This window comes from Capricornis sumatraensis, chromosome 6, assembly GCF_032405125.1.
Source record: "Capricornis sumatraensis isolate serow.1 chromosome 6, serow.2, whole genome shotgun sequence".
NCBI classification, from domain to species: Eukaryota; Metazoa; Chordata; class Mammalia; order Artiodactyla; family Bovidae; genus Capricornis; species Capricornis sumatraensis.
In genome coordinates, this window is record NC_091074.1 from 93,817,706 (window position 1) to 93,833,721 (window position 16,016).

General features: G+C 41.1%; 1 protein-coding gene across 1 annotated transcript; it reads right to left on the reverse strand.

Annotated features, from left to right (window-relative positions):
* Positions 1-3,376: 3,376 nt before the first annotated feature.
* On the reverse strand, positions 3,377-3,805 carry LOC138081192 (large ribosomal subunit protein eL27-like). The gene has a single exon (XM_068974327.1). The coding sequence runs from the start codon at positions 3,785-3,787 to the stop codon at positions 3,377-3,379; it is 411 nt and encodes a 136-aa protein (XP_068830428.1). The 5' UTR covers positions 3,788-3,805.
* Positions 3,806-16,016: the final 12,211 nt, after the last annotated feature.

The window sequence follows — 16,016 nt, forward strand, 5'->3', positions numbered from 1 at the left end:
GCAGTCCATGGGGTCGCTAGGAGTCAGACGACTGAATGACTTCACCTTCACTTTTCACTTTCATGCATTGGAGAAGGAAATGGCAACCCAATCCATTGTTCTTGCCTGGAGAATCCCAGGGATTGGGGAGCCTGGTGGGCTGCTGTCTCTGGGGTTGTGCAGAGTCGGACACGACTGAAGCGACTTAGCAGCAGCAGCAGCAGGGTTAGTTCTCTCATACTCTAGGGTCTGGGAGTTAGTGCTCCCACATCAAAGGCTCAGGGCTTGATCTTGGAAAATCAACCCCCTTAGAAGCTGTCAGCCCTCCTGTTAGGGATTCAATATCTTGCTGAGTGCTGAGTGTACATCCTTCCTGCTGCCTCACCTCTCGAGGTGCTGTGTCCTTCCCTCTTAAGGTCTCCTAATCTTCCTTGTATTGTTTAATTTCCACATATTTGTGAATTTTCCAGTTTGCCTCTGTTATTCATTTTTAATTTCATTCCATTATGATCAAAAGACATACATTGGATGATTTCAATCTTTTAAAAATTTATTAAGACTTATTTTGTGGTCAGTATATGGTATATATGGGCTTCCCAGGTGGCTCCAGTCATAAAGAACCTGCCTGCCAATGCAGGAAATATTAGAGATGTGGGTTCAATCCCTGGGTTAGGAAGGTACCCTAGAGTAAGGCATGGCAACCCACTTCAGTATTCTTGCCTGGAGAATGCCATAGACAGAGGAGCCTGGTGGGCTACTGTCCATAGGATTGCAAAATTGGACATGCCAGAGTGACTAATACACATTGCTGTATTAAATGTTATCAGTATATGATGGGTGCATGCTCAGTCACTCTATCATGTCTGGCTCTTTGAGACGCCATGCACTGTAGCCCACCAGGCTCCTATGTCCATTGGATTATCCCAGCAAGAATACTGGAGTGGGTTGCCATTTCCTCCTCCAGAAGAACTTAGTGAACCAGGGATCGAACCCATGTCTCCTGCATTGACAGGCAGATTCTTTACCACTAAGCCAACTGGGAAGACCCAATATATGATGAAACCTTTTTAAATAACAGTACAACCAAGTCAGTTCAGTTTTGGTTATAGTTTTCATGGAATATCTTTTTCCATCCTTTTACCTAAAATTAGCTTCATCTTCATATCTAAAGTGAATATTTTATAAACAGAATGTTGATGGATTCTATTTTTTAAAATATAATCTTCCAAACCTTTATTTTAATAGGAAAGAGTAATCCTTTTATATTTAATTTGATTACCGAAAAACAAGCATTTACTTTGCCATGTGGCTATTTATATTTATGCTTTTGTACCTCAATTTTCCATTGTCAACATTTGGAGGATATCAATTACCATGTTAAACTTATTAAACCCATGGTTTGAATATACATAATAGTACATAATAATTTACAAAAATTCTGCTTCCTTACATCTCCATTTATTTCCTTTTGGGTTCTCTGCTTCAACCCTTTGAGTTGTTATTATTACAGATTATCACCTTATGCATTCTAATCCCCTTAAAATGAATTTATAATTATTGTTTTACATACTTGTCATTTAGTTTATTTAGGAAAAAAAGGGAAGTTATAAATTAAATGAAACATACAATTTCATTCATTCAAAAGTCCGGTATTACTGGACCTTATTATTTTTTTATGTCTGAGAGTTACTGTCTGGTGTCCTTTCATTTCATCTTGAAGGAGTCTCTTTAGTAATTTCTTGTATGATAGATCTGTTTACCTGGGATTTTCTTAATATCTCTTTCATTGTTAAAGGATAGTTTTGCCAGATACAGAATTCTTGACTGACAATTTTTTTCCCCCCTTTGGGATACTAAACATGTCATACTACTGTCTTCTGGCCTCTATGATTTCTGGAGAGAAATCATCTATTAATTTTATTGAGAATCATTCGTATGTGATGAGTGATTTCTATATTCCTGCTTTCAAGATCAACTTGGTGTAGAGTCTATAAGTATCCAGCTTGGAGTTAGTTGAGCTTCTCAGATATATATATATATTCATGAATTTCATCAGATTTGGGAATTTTTTTGCCAAATATGTTTTCCTATTGCTGTCTCAATATCTTCTTCTGGGAGCCCTATAATACATATGTTGAACACTTAATGGTATCCCACAGGTCCTTTGTGGCTTTGTTCATTTATATTCATTATTTTTTTCTGTTTCTCTGTATTTATTATTTCATTTGTCCTTATCTTCAACTGATCCTTTATCCTGCCTGCTCAAATCTGATTTTGAACACTTCTAGAGAATTTTTCATCTGAGTTTTTGTACTTTCCACCTCCAAAATTTCTATTCAGTTCCTTCTATCTCCTTCTTTTTCATCTTCATTTGTATTTTTATTTTTTACAATCATTATTTTCTTGATTCCCTTTAGCTCTCTGTCCATGATTTCCTTAAATAAAATTAAGGAAGTCAATTTAATGTCTTTGATTAATAACTTAAATGTCCGGGCTTCCTCAGGGATGGTTTCTGTCTAACTCTTGTTCCTCTAAAGGGGTTGTACATTACTGTTTCTTTCTATGTACTGTATTTTTGTTGTTGTTGAAAACCGGGCATTTTGAGTTGTGGCAACTCAAACTATAACGCTGTGGGAATTCTAAAATTCCAATTCTGTCTCATCAGGGATTGTTGGATTTTGCTTGTTGAAGGTTGAAACTATACAATTGTAACTTTTCCAAACTGTTTTTGGAAGTATGTGCTTCTTGTCTGTGATCAGTCAAGTTTCTGTTCCTTTGTCTCTGCAGACAAAGTGCAACCTGACAAAGATATCTTTAAGCATTTGGCTCCCAAAAGGGGAAAACATAGATGCTCTCTCTTTAAATCCTCTACAAATCAGGAAGACATTTTAGCCCATTTGGGATGAAACAATGGCTAACTTCTGTCTCAGCCCCTTGATGATTAGCAATAACAAACCTATGATCCCAAGTTTTTGGAAGACAAGGTCCATATTCCCGACCATGGCCCCAGAAATTTTCACCAGGAACTGAGTTGCTGCATTGTAGGGTGCTGGGATGTGAGGCATGGTAGCCACTACCATGCAATCACTAAAATTCACCAAAATTAAATTTACCAGCTTCTTCATTAAGCACTCCTCTGGATCCTGTAAGGGATCTATTAGACTAGGGTTGCAAAATAGTTGCTCAGACAGTTCCTACCAGCTCACATGTCGTTTCTGTGGAGAGTCAAATTCTGGGGCTTTCTACTCTGCCACATTTCCTGATATCACTTCACTGTGGCTCTGTCTTTCCCTAATAACTAATGATGTTGAACGTCCATTCATGTGCTTATATGTCAGCTCTATATTTTCTTTTCTTTTTTTTCACTTTTAAAATATTTTTATTAACCGAGACAGACCTAAAACCGCAGCTTCTGGAAGAACCATTTGTTCTTGCCAGTCTTGTATCTCTCCTCAAACTTGACCTTTGCCTCTCGTCGGGCCTTGCGTTTGAGAGCAGGGTCTCTGAAGACATCCTTGTTGACAACAGTTTTGTCCAAGGGGATATCCACAGAGTATCTTGTGGGCATGAGGTGATTATAATTATAAACTTTCACAAAAGACTTGATCTTTGACCTTTTGGTGATTTTCTTCTTGCCCATGGCAGCTGTCACTTTGCGGGGATAGCGATCAATTCCAGCCACCAGAGCATGGCTGTAGGGTCGGTCTGAGGTGCCGTCATCAATGTTCTTCACGATGACCGCTTTGCGTCCAGAGTAGCGACCAGCCAGGACCAGTACCACCTTCCCGGGTTTCATGAACTTGCCCATTTCGGTAGCTACCACTCGGGACTACAGCAAAAAGCTATATTTTCTTTAGTGATGGGTCTGATCAAATTATTTCCCAAATTGTATATTCCTTATTTTCTGAATGAATTTTTGGTCTTATTATGTATTATACGTATTAATGAATGTATGTATGAACTCACATTTTTTCATGATTTGCAAATATTTTCTACAATTGCAACTTTCTTTTCATTATGTTAACAGTATCTTCTGAAGAGTTCACATTCTTAATTTTGATGAAGTTAAATTTTTATTTTTTTCTTTTACAGATCATGCCTTTGGCACTATCTAAAATATCTTTAAAAACAAAATAACACAGAGATTTTCCCTTATGTTCCTTTCTAAACCTTTTAAACTTCTAGGTTGCACATTTAGGTCTAATAATTATTTTTCTTTTTACTAATTTTTGAACTAACTTTTGTATATGGCTTGAGATGTAGATTAAACTTAACTATTTGTTTTACTCCCATATGGATATCCAATTATGTAAGCACCACTTCTTGAAAAGGTTACCTTCTTCCATAAGTTGCTTTTGCATCTTTATTGAATATTAACCCAAAATGTGTGGGTCTGGATTCTCTACTTTGTTACATTGATCTCTTTATCATGATGCCAGTATCACACTACCTGAAGTAATCTAGACTTAGAATAAATCTTTAAATTAGGTAATGTGAGTCCTCTATTTCTGTTCTCTCTTTTTCTTCAAAGTTATTTTGGTTAATGTAGGTATTTTGAATTTCATAAAATGTTGTGTATCTCTTTATTTAGATTTTCCATGATTATTTCATTAGCATTTTGAAGTTTCTTTTTAAATTGAGGTATAGCTGATTTACAATATTATATGTTTCAGGTGTACAACATAGTGGTTCATAATTTTTAAAGGTTATATTCCATTTATGTGGTAGTGGTTTAGTCACTAAGTTGTGTCCAACTGGTGTGACCCCATGAACTCTAGCCTGCCAGATTCCTCTGTCCATGGGATTCTTCAGGCAAGAATACTGGAGTGGGTTCCCATTTCCTTCTCCTGGGGATCTTTCCGACCCAGGGATCAAACCCGGGTCTCCTGCATTACAGGCAGATTCTTTATCAACTGAGCTATGAGGGAAACCCATATTCCATTTATAGTTATTATAAAATATTGGCTATATTCCCTGTTTTGTACAGTGTATCCTTGTAGCTTTATTTTATACATAGTAGTTTGTACTTCTTTTTTTTTCCGGTAAATTAATTTATTTATTTTAATTGGAGGCTAATTACTTTACAATATTATAGTGGTTTTTGCTATACATTTACATGAATCAGCCATGGGTGTACATGTGTCCTCCATCCTGAACCCCCCTCCCATCTACCTCTCATCCTATCCCTACTTCTTAATCTCTTTTCTCTATCTTGCTCCTCCCCTTTCCCTCTACCCATGGTGAAAGCAAAAGTATTAGTCGCTCAGTTGTGTCCAACTCTTTGCAACCCCATGGACTATAGCCTGCCAGACTCCTCTCCAGGCAAGAATAATGGAGTGGGTAGCCATTCCCTTCTGCAGGGGATCTTCCTGACCCAGAGACTGGACCTGGATCTGGGTCTCCTGCATTGCAGGCAGATTCTTCACCATCTGAGCCACCAGGGACACCTCCTCCCCATGGTAAGCACCTTTAATGCTTTTCCCTTAATGCCATTGTCACTGTTTTTAATTTTTTTATATTCCACTGCTGCTGCTGCTGCTAAGTTGCTTCAGTCGTGTCCGACTCTGTGCGACCCCATAGAGGGCAGCCCACCAGGCTCCCCCATCCCTGGGGTTCTCCAGGCAAGAACACTGGAGTGGGTTGCCATTTCCTTCTCCAATGCATGAAAGTGAAAAGTGAAAGTGAAATCGCTCAGTCATATCAGAATCTTAGTGACCCCATGGACTGCAGCCCACCAGGCTCCTCCGTCCATGGGATTTTCCAGGCAAGAGTACTGGAGTGGGGTGCCATTGCCTTTTCCATTATATTCCACATATAAGTGATATCATACAGTATTTGTCTTTGTCTGATTTATATTAATATCACTTATCATCATATGTTACAAGTCCATTCATGTTGTTCCAAGTGGTAACATTGCATTCTTTAATGGCTGAATTAAAGAATGTACATTGTACGTACACATCATATTTTCTTTATTCATTCAGTGTCCTGATGGTGCACATTTATGTTGCATCCATATTTTGGCTATTGTAAATAATGCTGCTGTGAACACTGGGGTACATATATCTTTTGAATTAGTGTTTTTGTTTTCATCAGATATATACACAGGAATGGAACTGCTGGATCATAAGGTAGTTCTTTGAGCATCTTAGGACAATTGTTTTAAAGCATTTTTTTAATATATATTCCATTAAGTCTATTTCAGGGACAGACTCTGTTTAATTGCTTTTTTCTTTAAATTGACCATACTTTCCTTTTTTTTTTTTTAATTTAAAAATCTTTAATTCTTACATGTGTTCCCAAACATGAACCCCCCTCCCACCTCCCTTCCCATAACATATCTGTGGGTCATCCTGACCATACTTTCCTAAATCTTTGTATGCCTTGTCTAAGTTTTTGTTGAATGGACACTGGACATTTGAATATAATAATATAGTAACTCTGGAAATCAGATTCTCACCGTTTCCCAAGGATAATTTTTTTTAATTGTTGTAGGCTGTCTCTGTGCCAAGAATCAGACTAAGGTGTGAAAACAATGTCTTCTTAGGTCTTTAAAAATCTTTCTTTGAGCACATTTAGTCACTTTCTAATTTCCTCCATACATGTATTTTTTTTTTGGTCCTAGTCTTTAATGTCTGACTCCTCAAATGGGAAGAGCAAAATTTTAAGGCAGGAGAAAAGGGCCCTGGCCCTGTAAATTTCCTAGAAGGCTGTTCAGCTTGAGGGGATAAACCTGCAATGAGTTGGTGGGGCAGGGGGCATGCGAGGGGAGGTGCAGCAACAATGGCTACCTGACTTTCTGCATCTCTATGATCAGAAGCAATCAGTGACCAGAACACAGATCCCCTCTTTTGTCTACCCTGACTTCTGCAAGCTGCATGTAAGCTGCTCAGTGTCTGCTAAGTGGCTGAAAGTGGGGATGTGTAACAACTATTGCCAGCTAAGAGCTAAAGACAATTAAAATCAACCAAAATTTATTATCCAAGCCTTCCCCAGAAGTTACAAGTTTTCAACAGACTCAATAGTTTCAAATTAGTTACATAAGACAGAGTCTGCCAATGCCATTGTTGTCTAGGTGGAAGACAGATTTCTGGTGCTACCTACTCCATTATCATCCCAGAATTCTTATCAAGAGTTAATTTTATCTCACCATTAAGGAAAGACCATTTTGAGTACTCTAGCTGATGACTTTACTTCTGGCCTCATGTGAACTTCAGGCACTGTACACTTTCATCCTTCCCAAGGGCTTTTTCCTCTGCCTCAGGTAGCTTGCTCACACGTGTTCATTAATTGACTCTTATCTGAACATTTGTGGAGGAGTCTCTGCAGACCTCTGGAGTCTTCTCTGTACATCACTCCTCTTTCCAGTAGTCTACCCTGTGAGTTTTAGCCATCTTGCTCAGTCCCAATTCCCCATTACTTTCCCTCAACTTAGGGAAGCTGCCGGGTCCTGTGGGTTCATTTCCTTACATCATGGTCTGGAAACTTTTACCAGGCAGTGAAGTGGGTCATTTGTAGGGCTCATCTCCTTTGTTTTCCATCTCTAAAGGATCTCTGTCCTTCACTGACTTATGTTCAATATTTTCAGAAAGATTGCTTCACATTGCTGTCTGGGTGTTTTTGGTTATCAGGTGGGAGGGTGGCAGTCCCTTTACTTCAACTTGGCTGAAAGTGATAGTTTAAAGCTTCAATTTAAAATTAGATGGACATGTACATGCATAGATGTACACACTGCTATATTTAAAATGGATAACCAACAAGGACCTCCTGTATAGCACATGGAACTATGCTCAGTGTTAATGCAGCAGCCTGGGTGGAGGGGAATTTAGGGGAGACTGAATACATGTATCCAGAGCACATCATGAATTGATCATTATATGCAGAGCACATCATGAGAAATGCTGGGCTGGATGAAGCACAAGCTAGAATCAAGATTGCGGGGAGGAATATCTATAACCTCAGATAAGCAGATGACACCACTTTATGGCAGAAAGTGAAGAAGAACTAAACAGCCTCTTGATGAAAGTGAAAGAGGAGAGTGAAAAAGTTGGCTTAAAGCTCAACATTCAGAAAACGAAGATCATAGCATCTGGTCCCATCACTTCATGGCAAATAGATGGGGAAACAGTGGCAGACTTTAATTTTTAGGGCTCCAAAATCACTGCAGATAGTGACTGCAGCCATGAATTTAAAAGACGCTTTCTTCTTGGAAGGAAAGTTATGACTAACCCAGACAGCATATTAAAAAGCCAAGACATTACTTTCCCAACAAAGGTCCATATAGTCAAAGCCATGGTTTTTCCAGTAGTCATGTATGGATGTGAGAGTTGGACTATAAAGAAAGTTGAGCGCTGAAGAATTGATGCTTTTGAACTGTGGTGTTGGAGGAGACTCTTGAGAGTTCCTTGGATTGCAAGGAGATCCAACCAGTCCATCCTAAAGGAAATCAGTTCTGAATACTCATTGGAAGGACTGATGTTGAAGCTGAAACTCCAATACTTTAGCCACCTGATGGGAAAAACTGACTCATTGGAAAAGACCCTGATGCTAGGAAAGATTGAAGGCAGGAGAAGAGGATGACAGACGATGAGATGGTTGGATGGCATTACCGACTCGATGGACGTGAGTTTGAGTGAACTCCGGGAGCTGGTGATAGACAGGGAGGCCTGGCGTGCTGCAGTTCATGGGGTCGCAAAGAGTTGGACACGACTGAGTGACTGGACTGAACTGAACTGAACTGGATACATGTATATGTATGGCTGAGTCCTTTTGCTGTTCACCTGAAACTGTCACAACATTGTTAATTGGCTATAGCCCAATATAAAAGAAAAAGTTTACAAATAAAATGAGGTTCTTCCTTATATGATCTCTTAGCATATATTTCTCTGACCTTCTCACTGGTACTAATCAACATATTGCTTGGTAACACAAGTAATACATGCAATTATTTTCTTTTCTTAATAGTTTGTGAGTTTGTGGAGAATAAGATATAAATTTGAGCCACTACATGTACTTTAAAATATGAAAATAAACATCTACTTAGTAGATTAAACTATTAAAAATTAACCTTACTTGGCATAGATTTCTAGACTTGTAGGTCAGAGAAACATCATGGTGTACGTTGATGCTGCAAGGAATTTCATGCTGTTTCTTATGAGAAATATAGATACTTATTTCTTACGGTAGTTAAGTAAATTTGCACTGAGTTAAATAAAGGCAAATAAAAGAAAAATGGATCAAATAAAATAGGGCATGTCCTTTAAACATGTAGTTCACCAGTGATACAGTATATTATCAGTGGGTTAAGATTTAGAAGGCATTGCGTTATAGTATCTGTATCTTTTAAACAGGGTATAGGAGGGGTATTCAGAGAAGGCAATGGCACCCCACTCCAGTACTCTTGCCTGGAAAATCCCGTGGACGGGGGGAGCCTGGTAGGCTGCAGTCCATGGGGTCGCGAACAGCTGGACATGACTGAGCAACTTCACTTTCACTTTTCACTTTCATGCATTGGAGAAGGAAATGGCAACCCACTCCAGTGTTCTTGCCTGGAGAATCCCAGGGATGGGGGAGTCTGGCGGGCTGCCATCTCTGGGGTCGCACAGAGTCGGACACGACTGAAGTGACTTAGCAGCAGCAGCAGGAGGGGTATTATAATTTATGTCGTGAACATATGTATTTTGGAAATTCAGCATTTATTTTCCCTTCCTAAAGATACCCAGATATATTTCTCAGAAATTGTCTATAGATTTGGTGACATGGTCAATCCATGTACTTGCTTCCCCATATTAACACCAAAGGAGCTGTATTCTTTTCACCATCAAGTTAGGGAAAAATTACACATTAAATGTAACCTAATGTGGGGACAAATTGATGCAACTGTTCAGTTAGTTAGGAATTAAGCTCTTTTGCTACAGTAGGCACTAGTCACATGACTGTTTAACTTAAATAAAATTAAAAATTTAGTTTCTCAGTTATACACATCAAATACTCAATAGCCACCTATGTTAGATAGTACAGCTCATTTCCTTCATCACAGAAAGTTCTATTGAATAGTACAGCTCAAGGAACATAAATGTTAGGATGAGATTATTGAGTATATAATCTTTTTAGTGACATGGAAATTTTTATTTTAAAATATTACATTTATAGTGCTTCTTGGTTTGACAAAGCTAGAGGTATCTGTTATAGATTAACAGGTATTGTCTCATGGGTGTGCTAAAATCCTTATTTCAGGTTGCACTGATAGTCCCTCATCATGGGCCAGTGTTGCCTTTACCACCTACCTGCTGCTGCTGCTGCTGCTAAGTTGCTTCAGTCATGTCTGACTCTGTGTGACCCCAGAGACGGCAGCCCACCAGGCTCCACTGTCCCTGGGATTCTCCAGGCAAGAACACTGGAGTGGGTTGCCATTACCACCTACCTGGGATCTGCAAAGAGCAAGGGATGGGGAGGAGGCAGTGAGCAGTGAGCAGTGAGCAGGGGAGGAAGGGCTGTTTCTTGCCTTCAGTTCTTTTCCAAGCTCAGGCTAATGCTCCACCCTGAGGGCATCTGCATTTAAGGCAGAACTTTCTCCCTGTCTTTCAGTGGCACTTGCATTCTTGTAGTTCTAAAACCAAGCTCATCTCTTCCTTTGGCAGTAGAGTCAGTGTGGAGAGTCTCAGCTCAGTTTCTAGAGAATGACTATGTGGTCCCACCTGTCTGAAGCCCCAGATTCCCTGGAGGAAGTCAGAGTCATGTGTTCCAGCTTTGTCAGGCCTGAGTGCCTTTCATATTCTGGTGTGAGAGAACTGCTCCTTCCAGAAACATTTTTAATAAACGCAACAGACCATTTAATGATAACTAGTCTCTAAATGGGCTCCCCTGGTAGCTCAGCTGGTAAAGAAAACACCTGCAATTCAGGAGATCCAGGTTCAATTCCTGGGTTGGGAAGATATGCTGGAGAAGGGAAGGGCTACCCACTCCAGTAATCTTGGGGTTCTCTGGTGGCTCATTTGGTAAAGAATCTGCCTGCAACATGGGAGACCTGGGTTTGATCCCTGGGTTGGGAAGATCCCCTGGAGGAGGGCATGGCAACCCACTCCAGTATTCTTGCCTGAAAAATCCCCATGGACAGAGGAGCCTGGTGGGCTATAGTCCATAGGGTCACAAAGAGTTGGACATGAATGAACAACAAAGCACAGCACAGTCTCTAAATAATTAAAATTTAAAATGGTTTTGTATTTAAGAATGAAAATTCCTGGTTTAAAAAAATAAAATTTTCATTTGATTTATAGTTTAAAAATAAAATTTAGCTTATTAAAGCTTCCATTGCAGGGGGCATGAGTTTGATTTCTAGTCAGTGAACTAAGATCCTGCATATTGTGGAGTGTGGCAAAAAAAAAAAAAAAAAAAATTAAACAAAACTTTAAGATTCCATAAGGCAGTAGGTAAGGGATGACTGTAAAGTTCTTCTGTTCAAATGAGAAAATATATGTCCAGCTGAGTGTTGTCTTCCAAAGTATCCCTGTGGATGTTTGTCTACTTACTCTTTAGCAGCTCCCAGAAGTGAGAGTGGGAGTGAAGGCAGACTGATGCCTGAGTCACTCATGTCAGTAATGGCTGATGTGGAGAGCAAGAGGTCTTGGATACCCAGGAAGTGCTGGGAAGGCCTCTGTGCATTTCCCCAGTGGTGGAGAGGGGACACGACAATTCTTTACAGATTTTATAAAGAATGGACACCAAAAAACTCCCGATTGTTGTGAGTTAGGGAAGGGGAAATTAGTAATCAGTGAGTACAGCAATGGTAACCAGTTCTTCAGCTGAGATGGTAACCAATTGATTTTATCAAATGTTTGTCAGCCAAACATTTGGAAACTCCCTTTATTCTCGAAAAGCCTGAGAAATCTGCACTTAATGAAATTCACTTATGCTTTCTCATTGATGTACAATTTAAAACAACAGCATATACTGGAAAGAGAAAATGAATTCATACTTCTGAAGAGAACAGGATTAAATCCACATAATTAAAGGCAAAGAGCAGTTTTAAATTCCAGAATGCCAAAACGACAACAGAATCCTCAGAACTGCAGATACATGTGTGCTCTTCCAGGTAATTTAAATTGACAATTAGCAGATTAGTGCTAGGTAAATATTACACATTGAAATCCCAAGCAGAGATTAATTTGCTCTCTTCCAGGGTCACAGATTGCACGCTTAGCCCCAGCCTGCTGCTCTCCTAATATATGCTGATAAGTACATGGGTCTCAATCACCTTACTTGAAACACTGAAAGCTTAACCTTTTATTACTGGCTGTGCTGTGCTGTGCTTAGTTGCTCAGTCGCATTCAACTCTTTGTGACCCCATGGACTGTAGCCATCCAAGCTCCTCTGTCCATGGAATTCTCCAGGCAAGAATACTGCAGTGGATAGCCATTCCCTTCTCCAGGGGATCTTCCTGACCCAGGGATCGAACCTGGGTCTTCTGCATTGCAGGCAGACTCTTTACCATCTGAGCCACCAAGGAAGCCCCCTTATTATTGGATAGAAGTCTCAACTAAGCAGAATATTAAAATATTTAATATTAAAATTAAAGTTATCATTCTACTATAAAACACTTTAATTTGGAAAGAATCATGTAAGTAAAATAAGTAATATTTTCCTTCGTCGGGCAGTAGATGAATTAATCAAAACTAAATTGGCTGAAACAGTGAAACAGCTAAAAATAAGTATTTCTATCATTGGTTTTCCACATAATGGTAAATTTTGCACACCATGGGCTAGTTCTCTTTGTCTCTTAATCATAACTTTTTCTGGAATTTCTTTTTTAAAAATTTTATAAAGCATAGGACCATGTCTTTTTAGCACTTTTATTTTTCAGATAATTTTCTTGCTTGCAGGGCAATCTCTTGGTGAAATAACAAGTTTTCTCATATGCTCTAAGTGAAAAGTCCAAAGATACAGGTGGTTGGAACTAGGAAAGTCCCCAAACACTGGTTACTATATATTGTGAATCCAAGAAGATATAATTTTATTAAATTTTAAATACAGATGTTTGTTTTTACCTTGACACTTAAAAATTTTAGCTTCAACCAACTCTGAATTTGAAGATTATATAAAATATGGGTCAGCCAAACATTTTGCCAGCCACTAATAACGTTACTCAAAACATGAGAGTTTTTTTAAAAAATGGGAACATAAACTTAAATAGGGAAAATAACCCTAAATGAATTTATACTTACGAACATGAATTTTAAAGTTTCAAAAAGTAAGATAACTGTTACATGTTCTCAAAGATAAAGTTGATACAATTATGGGACATGGAAGTTATGGTTATAAAAGTCAACATTTATTGAAAATTTGCAAGCATACAAATTATCTCATTTAATCCTTATAAAAATCTGGAAGGTAAGTACTATTAACACCCTCATTGTACACATGAGAGAAACCAAGGTTTTAAAAGCTTAAGTAATTTACTCAAGGGCCCGGAGGTAGGACCAGACAGATTTGGTAATCTGATTCCATAACCTTAGTCCTTTATACTGCCTTAAAGTGAAAATAAATTAATTCTCAGAACCCCAGACACTGGCACCAAAGTATTTAAAAGCAAGCATATTTAAAAGAAAACAAAAACAGTACACAGATGAGTAAATATGGAGCACAGTGCTATACATTCAATTACAATGACTGATTAGAGCTACTACTCCTAAACGCGTGAGCCTACAGTAGATTATAGAAGGAAATTTGAATATTTTGGATGTCAGTATTTAATGTGGCTTTAAATGACTAACTGTATTTCTAAATAACATATGATCCTGGCTTCATCACTAACTTTGTATATGAGTGGCTTAACTTGCTAAAGTCTGTTTTTTTAAAATTAAACACATTTATCAAGATGCTAAGAGCATTTTACTGATGTATGTATCATACTGGCCTATCCTTGAGGTGAAGTTATAAGAAATGAAAAAACTCAACTTGCCTTTTTAGGGACAACAGAGTATGGAGGCTTCTTGGAACTTCATGGGTGCAGGCTCCATCTGCTCTGCACCTGCTGTCTGGGCCTGCTCCTCTACAGACGTTTCTCCAGAAAAGAAAAGGACAGGAGAGTTGGCGCTAAGTAAAAACACCACTTCCAAACTCCTAAGAGTTCTGAGTTTATAAGTGCTTTATTCTCTAAGACATTAACCTGTTTTAAAAAACATTTTAATGATGCATAATATATTTGCAGTATTAACCTCATTTAAAAAGTAATTACTGCAGAGCTCTGGGACAGAAGTCCTGAAAGGACCTCATTTCAAAAGATGCTACTAGAGCAAGAAGGATTTAAACCATTTTCCTTAGGAGGGGCTGCACAGTCTCCAGAAAGCGAGAGTTAAAGATAGATATTTCACAGTTGGAACCAAATAGAAAGGAGGCATTTCACGTGCTGTAACAGAGCTACTGTTTTTAAAGTCTCTTTGGTGATATCTGACACTAAGGCTACTTGTATATTACACTATAGATTGTCATTTCAGTGTCTGGGCCATGAAATGTTACTACTGTGAAAACAAAAAAGCAGAGCCTCCAGCTCCTTCAGACAGTGAAAGCACTTTGAAAAGTGGGCTGAGTCAGATCTATCTGGAGGGAGATCTGCTACCTCAAAGGGAACGGCCAATGAGGGTTCTGCTCACGTGGCTCTTAGATTTATGCCAAAAAAGCAGTGAAGCAGTAAACCCAGCAGGCAGTGGGGTCAACCTGCCACTTTTCCAACTTCCTCAGAATTACCACCCTACTCCTTGTGAACAACCGAAACTGGAGAGTTATTTCCCAAGTTAAAGATACCGATGCAATTAAGTTGAGAGAGCCGGTGATCATTTCCAAAACCCGGTAACTACACTTGGGCACACAGCGCAGAAACTGATTCCTTTCTCCGTTTGGGACTTCTGCTCACTCCTCCCCCTAGATACATTCCGACTTTCAGTTCCTGACCACCTTTCCCTCTGCAGCCGCCTCGGCCGGGGCACTGGTCCCACCTTGGGATGACTGGCCCTGTGGGACCAGGACGGGATCTCTTTGGGGTGATCAGACCCCAGGCATTAGGCCTTCTCAGATGATTGGCTCTCAAAACGTACGCTGCCTCCTCGAGGTGGCGAGATCCCAAGATTGGGTTGAGGCCTCCTCAGGGTGACCAGCTCCTTGGGATGGAACTTGGGACTCCTCAGGCGGCCGACTCTCGAGAATAAGGCCTTCTCGGGGGTGACCAGGCACAGGGACAGGAAAGGGCCTCCTCTGGGTGACCGGTCCTTGGGGACGAAACAGGGCCTCTTCGGAATAACGGGACCCGGGAAGAAGATGGGGCTTCCTTAGGGTGACTGACTTCCGGGATGAGGCTCCTTTCATGGTAACCAGATCCGTAGGTCCGAACGCGGCCTCGTTGAGGTGACCGGCTCCGATCGCGGACGGGGACAGGGCTGCCTGACCGGCTTCCGGGGATAAGGCCGTCCCGGGGTGGCCAGATCCTGGAGCCGGGGATGTGGTCCTCGGTGACCAGCTCTGGGAGACCAGGAAGGGGACGAGATGAAGCTACCGCCTCGACGTCTCCTGGGAACTCGCGCAGGCACAGCTGCGTCCCTTCGGCGCGAGAGCTCCTTTTCCTGGGCTGGGCCTCGCGGACTCTGCCAGGGCTGGGACCGAAGTTCGGGGCCGGAGCCCGAGTCCTGCGCCGCCGGGAACCGGCCCCTCTTCTGGTTACCGGCCCCTCAGTTCGCAGCACCGCCTCTTCCGCCCCTTCCGCCGGCCCGCGTACGTCAGCTGGCGCCGCCCCGCCCCGCCGCCGCCCGCCCGCCCGCCCGCGCGAGGCCGCCTCAGCTTGGCCTGGGCCTGGAGCGGCGCACGGCGCAGGTCCCTCCCCGCCATGGCCCTGGGAGGCGGCAGCACATGGCGGCCGCAGCGGCCATGAGCGCGCCCGCGGCTCGGCCCGGCCCCCCCTAGAGCCCGCCGCCCCGGCCCCGGCCCGCGCCACGGCCCCGCCGCCCCCGGCCCCGCCGCCCCGCCGCCCCGCGCCCGCCGCTGCCGCCGCC

What these genes read in the sequence shown, in the direction of transcription:
- LOC138081192 (XM_068974327.1), bottom strand. Translation starts at nt 3,787, where the DNA reads ATGGGCAAGTTCATGAAACCCGGGAAGGTGGTACTGGTCCTGGCTGGT.